This window comes from Nicotiana tabacum, chromosome 1 (genome assembly GCF_000715075.1).
Source record: "Nicotiana tabacum cultivar K326 chromosome 1, ASM71507v2, whole genome shotgun sequence".
NCBI classification, from domain to species: domain Eukaryota; kingdom Viridiplantae; phylum Streptophyta; class Magnoliopsida; order Solanales; family Solanaceae; genus Nicotiana; species Nicotiana tabacum.
Window position 1 is genome coordinate 18,002,390 of NC_134080.1, and position 10,983 is coordinate 18,013,372.

General features: G+C 34.5%; 1 protein-coding gene across 1 annotated transcript; it reads left to right on the forward strand.

Moving 5' to 3' along the window:
- Positions 1-5,725: 5,725 nt before the first annotated feature.
- LOC107806543 (deoxyribodipyrimidine photo-lyase-like) lies at positions 5,726-10,945 on the forward strand. The gene is made up of 9 exons (XM_016630712.2): positions 5,726-6,155; positions 6,797-7,137; positions 7,219-7,459; positions 8,214-8,371; positions 8,566-8,602; positions 8,866-8,924; positions 9,701-9,782; positions 9,854-9,925; positions 10,524-10,945. Exons 1-9 carry the CDS (start codon positions 5,853-5,855, stop codon positions 10,695-10,697), a joined length of 1,467 nt encoding a protein of 488 aa, XP_016486198.1. The 5' UTR covers positions 5,726-5,852; the 3' UTR covers positions 10,698-10,945.
- Positions 10,946-10,983: the final 38 nt, after the last annotated feature.

Sequence of the window (10,983 nt, forward strand, 5' to 3'; positions counted from 1 at the left end):
TGAAAACTTGATATTCGTATAATGGAAATTATTGAAGGATTAAAATTGTTCTGAAGCATATTAATGTTTCCAAGAAATCTATTAAATAAAGCTTCAAAAATTCTTATACGGATTGAAACAATCAAGGCGCATGTAGTATAATCGCCTGTGTGAGTACCTATTGAAAGAAGGGTACAAGAATGATTCAATTTGTCCTTGTATCTTTATAAAAAGATCTGGATTTGAATTTATTATAATTTTTGTGTATGTTGATTCAAATATCATTACAACTCCCAGGCAGCTTCCTAAAGCAGTAAACTGTTTAAAGAAAAAATTTGAAATGAAAGATCTTGGAAAGACAAAATTTTCTCTTGGTCTACAAATTGAGTATATGAAAGATGAAATTTTTATCAATCAATCAGCATACACTGAAAAGATTTTAAAGCAAATTTATATGGATAAAGCACATCCATTTAGTACCTCGATGGTTGTGAGATCACTCGATATAAATAAAGATCCATTCCGACCTCATGAAAATAATGAAGAACTTGTTGGTTCTGAAGTACCATATCTTAGTGCAATTGATGCACTAATGTATCTTGCTAACACTAAAAGGCGTGACATAACATTTTCAATTAATGTCTTAACAAGATATAGCTCTGCTCCTACAAGGAGACATTGGAGTGAAATCAAACACATATTGCATTATCTAAAAGGGACTACCAATGTGGGCTTATTTTATGCCAATGATTGCAATCCCGATCTTGTTGGTTATGCCGATGTAGAGTATTTATCTGACACACACAAGGCTTGATCTCAAACATGCTATGTGTTTACATGTGGAGGCACTGTCATATCTTGGCGATCGACTAAGCAATCAATCGTGGCTACTTCTTCTAATCATACTGAGATAATTTCTATTCATGAAGCAAGTCGAGAATGTATTTGGTTGAGGTCTATAATATATCTTATCCGAGACAAATGTGGTTTGAAGTGTGACAAACTACCCATAATTTTGTATGAAGATAATGCAGCATGCATAGCCCAATTGAAGGGATGATTCATAAAAGGAGATAAGACAAAACATATTTTACCAAAGTTATTTTTCACACATGATCTTCAAAAGAATGGTGATATCAATGTGCAACAGATTCGTTCAAGTGATAATATGGTTGATTTGTTCACCAAATCTCTACTGACCTCAACCTTCAAGAAACTGGTGTACAAGATTGGGATGCGAAGGCTGAAGGATGTGAACTGATGCTCTCATCAGGGAGAGTTAATACGCGGTGTACTCTTTTTCCCTTACAAGGTTTTGTCCTACCGGGGTTTTCTTGCAAGGTTTGTAACGAGGCAACCAAAAGACGTATTTCTAAATATGTCTACTCTTTTTCCTTCATTAGGATTTTTTTTCCCATAGGGTTTTTTCCTAATAAGGTTTTAACGAGGCACATTATTTATGGACATCCAAGGGGAAGTGTTATGATAAATATCATATTATGGTGGATGTCTACTCTTCCTCCATGATCTTCATGTCAAATGCTTAATGACATATTCAATGACATATTCCATGACATATTTTCTTCACTTTTCATGCCTATATAAAGGCCTTGTAATAGATAGGAAAATACACACAATTGAAGAAGCAAATCTCTTCCTTCTCTCTATCTCCATTTCTTGTTCATGTTTTACTCAATTGCTTTTATTTCCTTGTTCCATATTGTTACTTTGAGTTATATTTCATAACAATTCGAAAATTCTAACCCATTTGGCCATAAAAAATATTACACTTTTTTCGAAAATCAGTGTTTGACCATAAAAATTTCAAATTTCACTTGAAGTTAAATTTCGAAATTTTTTGAAAATTTGAAAAACTTCAAAAGCTGTTTTTCAGAACTTTAACTTCAAACCACTCATAAAAACTCAAAAACAACTCCGAATTATATTCATGTCCAAAGACAACTTTAATTTTCAAATACTCCATGGTTTCACTTTTACTTGCCTACTATTGACTTTGCACACCCTTAAGAAATACTCCAATAAATAAAGTGTTTAATTTACTATGATACCCAAATTAATTGGTGTATTGTCATAATGAATTTGGAAAATGATTTGAAATGAGTAATTAATCCTAAGGACAGAACATGAAAAATAAATTATTTTTCTCTTGATATGCGAAAAGTAACAAGTGAAAATAAAAATTTATTTTTAGAATACTTGACAATTAGAAGTGAACGGAGGGAGTACTAGATTTACTTGGATTTTTTTTTCCCCGGAATTTTACAAATCTTATGTTACACACTAAATTTGTTTCTTTTCTCGTGTAAGACAGCTTTTGCTTGCTGGTGCACATTTTGCAAGCGTTTTATTTAATTCATATCTAGGTCTAGCATTAATTTAATGATATAGGGTGACAAATGAGGATCCACTTTTGTTTATTTTTTTGGGGTAAATCCATGAGTATGATCATTTAAATGGAGTACCCATTTTTCTTAGGTTTAAAATTACTTTTTTCCCACTTTTCCTGGCTTAGTCATGCTTTGATTTGATTGTTATTTTATTAAATTATGTATAGGTGCATAATTATGCACGTAGAATACTAACATGAGGCCAATAATTTATAGTGGTGCGCTAGTTTCTTTCGGTTTAGTTAGACATCGAGAATATGTTTAAAGAGAAAAAGGAAAAAATGGCCCCTTATGTTTGGGGCAGGTCTAAAATGGTGTCTTAATAAAATACCAAAGCAACTTTGGTTCTTTCAGTTTGTCAAAAGTGAGCACGTATGGTCTCCGTTAGATATTTAGCAAATTTTGGTTGTTAGATCAACCATGAAAAAAGAAAACTTTGATTCGATTTCACATTTGGAGGTTTAATTTTTGCAGTCTCTACTATTATCCATCTATTTTATTGTATGATACATTTTTTTAGGTGGTATTTTCTGTTATTATTGTTTTGTTTTTGGTGTTTATACGATTTTTACTGTTATAATTTTTGTGATTTGAAGGGGCTTTCTTGTCGTTTCTAATTATATTTTCCCCATAAATTTCTTTTTGGTCAAACAAAAAATTATATCAACCAAATAGACAGAGACTTTTTTCCCCACAATTTTCAGTAAATTTAACAAGTTTGTTAAATATTTGATGGGACCAAAAGTGCTCAATTTTTTTAAAAATATAAGGGACCAAAACTGCTTAAAATATATTTAGAGGACTATTTAAAACCTACTCCAACCATAAGAGACCATTTTGTCGTTTTCCATCATAAATATCTATACCTTGCTCTCTTCCAAAAGACAACAAAATTTGATGTACAAAGACGGATGCAATTACTTTTTGGAATAAATATTTCAAACATTGATTTTTTTAATTTAAGGAAAATTTATATATTAAAATTGAAATCATTACTTTGATAAAAGATATTTGACAAAACATAGCCAAAGAAATTTTCTCTCTTTCAATACAAAAATAGTGCTCCAGAGTAAATGGGATATATTACTGACTATTAAAAATGAGGTTTTTTACTTTTAGCCCGATCAGAAACCATTTATATTAAGTAGACAAAAAAGTGTATAAAATTTATATAATTTTTATATATAACATATAGAGTGTGTGTGTATGCATATATATACACACTTTTCGGCTATTATTTTGAGAGTGACATCATTTTTCCATTAAAAATCACTCAATTCTCAAACTTATAACGTATAGCTAAAGAAATAAATAACCAATTAAGTCGGACAAAATCACATGATACTTTTTACGATTTTTTGTACTTTGTTGGTGGAAATTTAATTATCTGTCGCGGAAAAAAGAGACACTTAATAATCTATACTAGACTTTTATTGGTGTCATTACATTACGACATTTAAATATTTGGTGTGACAATCAATTAAAAATGCAAATTTGTACGTACAACAAGAAATGTAGGAGGACAAACTACATCATTATGTGATGGAAATAATTGTCTTTTTCATCAAGAAGATATTTAAAGGAGATTTGGTGATGTATAATTCCAAGATTTAGTGGGTTGCTTACCACAAAAGATGTTGGCTGTATTTATGTCCATAGGTCCACATTATTTCCCTTAGCAGCCTACTTTTTCTATAGTATTTACATGTGATAAATGTATTTGACCATAAGGTTACTGAAAAATAAGAGAAGTCCTCAAAATTAAGCTATTTAAAAATGGAAAAGATCACTTCTGGATGATCAAGTTGGTTTGGAGGGCGGTCATTCATACAGATGACCTGGGATCGATCCCCCTCCCCCTCTCCTGCTCAATGCCTTATGAGTCGAGTCTGTCGCACAGGGCTTGCCTAGTGCCGTCTACATCTCCTATGTGGCTTGTAGGCTAGTACACAGTAGAGGGAGGGGGTTATCCTATGACTACAGATTGCTCACCCGAAGGACAAAGGCTGTGGTAGAAGCTGTAACGGCTCCAAACTTTTTTGGAATTCCGGAAAAAATGGAACAATAATGTAAAGAGGGAGAACATTGAATTAAATAAATACCAACTAGTTTGGAATTTGATCAATCTTTACGCTTTTTCATGTATTGATGGGTTGTGAATAAATGTGAATAAAAAATATAAGATACAGAAGAACTTCAAGAGAGTCATAATCAAATAATGGTTGATTGAGCGCTAAGAAAGGAAAAAAGAGTAGAGCATCATTTGCTTTAACTAATTGAAACGTGGTTTATTATTGCCAACATTCATGTCAAACACTTATCCAATACTTAGCTTTTGAAATGTAAAACCGCAGCTTTTAACTCGGCAGTAAAAATTTGAGGAAGATTGTAAGTGATATGGACTAATATCAAATTTTATAGTAAAATTGCGTTTAAAAATTCTTTTGTGTGTATCTCACATACATGTATATATGAATACATACGATATATTTATTTTTTCATGTTCATCTTCTATTTCGAATTTTCACCTCAAAACTTTATCAAATCATCCCAAAACGGAGATTCAAACTCCTTAAGATGTACTCAATCAACACTTACTCCACAGAAAGCAAAAAATTGACATTTTTTGGCAACAAATAGCTAATTGGCTATGTTGGTAGCATTCAGCTAATATTGATAATATTTTATGAATTGACTAATTTTTTTATATTAATTGCTCATGAACTGAGATAGGGCGAAGTGCAGCAATAGCTACTTTTAATTTCTCTATTTAAAAAATATCCACAATTTACAATGTATTTAAAGATTAGCCAATTTATACAAACTTCAAGATTAAGTATCCTGAATTTGGAAATTCAGGACTTAGTGTCCTGAATTTTTGAGCTGCTAATTTGAAATTCTGGAATAAATGTCCTGAATTTCTGAACCACTAATTTAAAATTCAAGACATAAGATTTGAACTTCAGGATATAATTTTCGAACTTTAGGACACGATGTCCTGAAGTTTGAATTTTGAGGTTTAAACTCTAGGACGTCATGTCCTGAAATTTGAGTGAAATTGGCTATTCTTTAAATACATTATAAATTATAAATATATTTTAAACAACATACTTAAAAGTGGCTACCTCATGTCATTTCCACGCTGGTAGTTTCTCAAAAGATTACTATGGCCAGACGTTCATCGCCTTGGGCTCGTGCCAATGGATTTATAAGGCTGGACTCAATTCTTTCGGCCCAAAATCATAAAGGCCGAAATACCCAACAAATCAACCAATCAGAATACATTACGTGTCCCGTTCAAATACCACAACCGTTAACGGTTTAATTTTTCCCTCCATTAACTCTGAGCTGTACGAGAACCCAAAACACGAAGTTCACCAATTGTTCACACAAATCACAGAAAACCCTTTAACCTAAGCACTCCGGCGCACGTTAGCACAGTTGGTGCTTGGCCGTGTTTCTCCCATGGCATCTCCGATCCCAGTCGTTCAGTCTGGTCGGATCCGGGTTCTGAAGCAAGGATCAGGACCGTTGGTTGGACCGGTAGTGTATTGGATGTTCAGAGATCAACGGATAAGAGATAACTGGGCATTAATCCACGCCGTTGATGAGGCTAACAAAGCAAATGTACCAGTAGCTATTGCTTTCAATTTGTTCGATCAGTTCTTAGGCGCAAAAGCTAGACAGTTAGGGTTTATGCTTAGAGGCCTTCAAAAACTTCACAGCAACCTCGAAAATACTCTTCAAATTCCCTTTTTTATATTTCAGGTAAAAGATTTGTTATTTTTTTATATATATTTTCATATTTAGGTATACTTAATTATTTATCTTGTGCGTGTTTACAGCTTAAACTCTTCTTTATTAGCATGTTTTAGTTAATCAGCTGCTGAAATTGTCACTAACACCTATATAATGTAAAACATGTTTTAAAAAAAAATATTAACTTAATTATCCGTAAAGTAGAAATGTATCTAAAAGATGTTCGTTTCACTTGTTTATTATGAACGGCATGGATAAATTGAGATTTAGATCATTTCCAGTTTTAGAGAACTCCTATGAGTTTTAGCATTAGAATGAAATGAGCACGAATACAGCAGAATGGATATTGAAGATTCGTAGAGCTGACTCCAACTAGTTTAAGATTGAGAGTAGTTGATCCAGAGTAGTTGATCCATTAATTGATTGATTAGTTATGATCAAACATCATGTTGTGTTTCATTATCTTTTCCGCTGTTCCATTGCATATATGCATATGCTTCTAGATTTTAATTGGCCCATGATTTTGTACTGAAACGCGGAAGATAACCATTATATTGATATTTATTATGGTACATTTTCCATATATTCTTTTGTCCTAACTTATTAGAAATCCCTCTTAAGCTCATTATGCAATGGCTTGTCTCAAACAGGGAGAAGCTGTCGACACAATTCCCAATTTTCTGAAAGAATGTGGAGCTTCTCTTTTAGTAACAGATTTCTCACCTTTGAGGGATGTGCGGAGTTGGAAGGAAAAAATTTGTGAGAGAGTGAGTGAATCGGTAACAGTACACGAGGTTGATGCGCACAATGTTGTTCCTGTTTGGGTGGCATCGAATAAATTGGAATACAGTGCGAAAACCATACGGGGTAAAATAAATAAGCTGCTTCCTGAGTATCTAATCGAATTACCTGCAATAGGGCCTCCCAAGATAAAGTGGTTATCTCCAAATCCTCCAATAGATTGGCCAAAATTAATTGCCGATGTTGTAAGGTCAGATATTCTCTCTGGTCTAAGAATGTAGTTAACTTTTATTTTTGGCCTACAAATGCTATAAATTGACCACTGCACCAGGAAAGGAGCAGAAGTTCCTGAACTTGAATGGTGTGAACCAGGTGAAGATGCTGCATTGGAAGTGCTTATGGGAAGTAAAAATGGGTTCCTGACAGCTAGGTTGAAAAATTATTCAACAGAGCGGAACAACCCTCTGAAACCCCAAGCACTTTCTGGTCTCTCTCCTTATTTGCACTTTGGGCAGATATCAGCACAGCGATGTGCTTTAGAAGCACACAAAGTTCGGAAGCTTTATACCCAGGTTGTGGAATCATATCCATCTATCTACGTTTGTGCTATAATTCTGCTTACTACGAAATCCTTTCTTCAGTCTATAGAATTAGTCGATAAATCACTTGCCTCCTGTTGCGCTATATTTTGTTGCAGGACGGACTTGTGGGGTAAAGGAGATAAAATTGGGTGTTTTGCTTCACATAGGTGAAGTGTTGATGATTTTTTCCCCATTTCTTTGGTATGGTTGGACAGAAACCTAAGGTAGCATTGTTCCTCCCTTCCTTCCAGTTTTGGGAGAGTTGTGGAGGGACTCCTTTTCTCCACTTCATCTCAAAATTAAAGTGGCATTGTTCCTCGCTTTGTTCCAGTTTTGGGGGGACTTGTGGAGGGATACTCCTCTCCACATCATCTCAAAATTAATTAAAGTGGTATTGTTCTTCCCTTCATTCAAGTGTTGGAGAGAGCTGTGGAGGGGCTACTCCTTCTCTCCACTTCATCTCATCTTTTACTTATCAAATGCTGCAAATGAACTTTACCGGTCCACATCTACTTCCACTCCTCCATTTCCTCCCTTTTTCACCACAACCAAACATGGCTTTAGTTACAGTTGATTCATTGACTGTAAGATAAGCTCTCCCGGTGTGCAGTGCGAGAATTTCAAACATATTTGGAACTTTTAGTAGTTGCTCTCATTTTTGTTAAGTTTCATATTGCCTCAAGATTGATTATCCATTATCAGTGTCCTGATGTGAAGCCTATTTGGTTAATTATTGCTTATGCAGGCAGTTGACACATTTCTGGAGGAATTGATTGTGCGCAGAGAGCTTGCTGATAACTTCTGCTACTACCAGCCTCGATATGATTCATTACTGGGTGCATGGGAATGGGCACGTAAAACCTTGATGGAACATGCATCTGATAAGCGTGAACATATATACACGTGAGTAAAATGTTTTCTTTTGCTTTTTCAGTAGATAAAGTAAGCAAGAAAAAGAAGAAGCTTCTTACCTATATGTTCTTCGAATCGTAAATTGATAAGAGTTTGTTTGAAGATGAAACAAAAAGCTTGTCGTAAGATGCTAGTAACTACTTTTACATGGTGTTGAAGTTGGAAGTGAATATGGTCTTTTGCAGGCGAGAGCAATTGGAGAAGGCACAAACTGCAGACCCGGTAAGTTACCTCTTCATCTTAATTTTTACATTAACAAGCAGTGCCAAAAGCGTGATAACATTATCTAGTGAGGAACGAGTTATCCATCTGATTTGAAGATATTAGCATGGCACTGCTATTTCGTCTGTTGCTTTTAGGCTTCTAGCAGAATCCTCCTCACATCTTGCAGTGACATGGTCTTCTTTTTTTTCCGTTTGAGTTACTATGCTTTCTAATATGTTTTCCAACTTGTTTATTGATTAGTGGTTCTTTTTGGGTTTCAGCTTTGGAATGCTTCTCAGTTAGAGATGGTTCACTATGGAAAAATGCATGGTTTTATGAGGCAAGTAATGCTTCTGGGCATTTATGTCTTGATCCTGCTAGTTGAATTCATGACAAGTTATTCCACCCTGATATGTTATCTGGTCTTCTACTTCACTTAATTATGCTTGTTTCTTGTATTGTATCTGTTTGGTTTTCAAGGCTGTTTAGAACATGTTTAGGAAGTATAGTATTATTCCATATGAATTTATATGGAAGAGAACCTTGTCTGGATTAACTAGATTTCTAATGTGATAGAAGAAGCACAAGTTAGTTAAATCCTTTCAGAAACTGATCTTATCAGCCAAACGAAAAAGGAGATGTAGGTTTCTAGTTGAAAATTAAAAAGGAAGTGAAATGAAAAGGTAATTTGATGAATAGATCTTATCAGCTAACATAGCAGGTTTTCCATTTCTTGGTGCTTCTCACTTCTCTTGCTGACATGAATAATGATAAAAACTGGTGCATAATTGTATAGAACAAGTCAGCTTTTATTAGCGTGTTGTTTTCATGCAGTTAATGTTTAATGGCTACACTCTCTTTGATTCACCAAGAAATTGAGATCTTCTACTAATATTCTGTTCTGTGATTCTACTCAGCATTCTCTGCTCTTCTTCTCAATAACTTTCTTTCATTCTGTGATTTTACTGTCTGCTCTTTTTCTCAAGAATTTTCTTCTTTTATCAAGATACAGTGCTTAATTTCTCGTTTGTTTCTTTGACCAAAACCAGAAAAGGGAAGAAGACTGAACAAACTTATTGCTTTTTGCTAAGTTCCAGATTGCGAATTTTTTTGCAGGATGTATTGGGCTAAAAAGATACTTGAATGGACAAGTGGACCAGAAGAAGCTCTGGCCATCACGATATATTTGAATGACAAGGTAATCTGCCAACAGAATTGCCTTTGGAGATGCATCAGAGTTCTGATCTAAATCTGCTTTCTTTTTTGCAGTATCATATAGATGGAAGAGATCCTAGTGGTTATGTTGGATGCATGTGGTCAATATGTGGCCTACACGACCAGGTTCTTAGTGCATTATTCTCAATCCTTCAATGTCGCATTAAACTAATTGAGTTATTTTCTTTATTACTGATCACGCTCTTATCCAAATAATAACATGTGATTACCTCCTTTAAAAAAAATACTTTCTTAAACTCGGTGTTCACATCAAATCAAGCTTTGCAAAATCTAATACAAAGTGTTAACATAGCACCCAAGGGAGTGACTAGTGGTCAATGAAGTGGGTGAGAACCATGAGGTCTCAGGTTCAAATCCCAGTGGAGGCAAAAAACACTAAGTGATTTCTTCCCATGTAGACAGAGTTACCTGGTACCAAATAATAACATATGATTACCTCTAGGAAAATACTTACTTACACTCAGTGTACACATCAAATGAAGCTTTGCAAAATCTAAATACAAAGTGTTACCAACATTGATAATTACTTATCAACCCAATAATAACGCTCGTAGTTAACCGGTGGGAGTGGTGGGTAGTCAACTGCTTGTGTGGTCCGGGTATGAGGAGAATAAGTTTGTAACATTAGTGAAACTACTTTGTATCACATTTTGTTTGCTTGAATTAAGTAACTGAACTGAGACATTTCATGTTTGGCCTTTAGGGTTGGAGAGAGCGTCCCGTATTTGGGAAAATACGGTACATGAACTATGCAGGTTGCAAGAGGAAATTCAACGTGGATGGATATATTTCATACGTCAAAAGACTTGTAGGCGAAAGCAAGAAAAGAAAAGCAGAAGTATTTTTCGACAAGAAGGCAAAGGAACTGCGTAGTTAGATTTTAACCTCCCCAAACCTGTTTGTTTATGGATACTGACTACTGATTTGAAGGAACTATTATATCCCCAAGGGCGAAAACTACATTAAAATCATGGATTGTTTGACTGCGTATATTCTATCTTTCCCAGACCCCACTTATGGGACTACACTGAATTTGTTGTTGTTGTTGTTGTCATTGTACAATTTGACGATGCACTCCACTTTTTTGGTACTTGGAAAAAATAACGCGTAAGAGTTTTAGTCTTGTATGCAATTTGTATGATTACTTACTAGTAGTGGTGACT

What these genes read in the sequence shown, in the direction of transcription:
- LOC107806543 (XM_016630712.2), top strand. Translation starts at nt 5,853, where the DNA reads ATGGCATCTCCGATCCCAGTCGTTCAGTCTGGTCGGATCCGGGTTCTG. An exon ending in AAGCGTGAACATATATACAC is followed by an intron (nt 8,372 to 8,565) that starts GTGAGTAAAATG and finishes GGTCTTTTGCAG; the next exon opens with GCGAGAGCAATTGGAGAAGG. An exon ending in TATGTGGCCTACACGACCAG is followed by an intron (nt 9,926 to 10,523) that starts GTTCTTAGTGCA and finishes TTTGGCCTTTAG; the next exon opens with GGTTGGAGAGAGCGTCCCGT.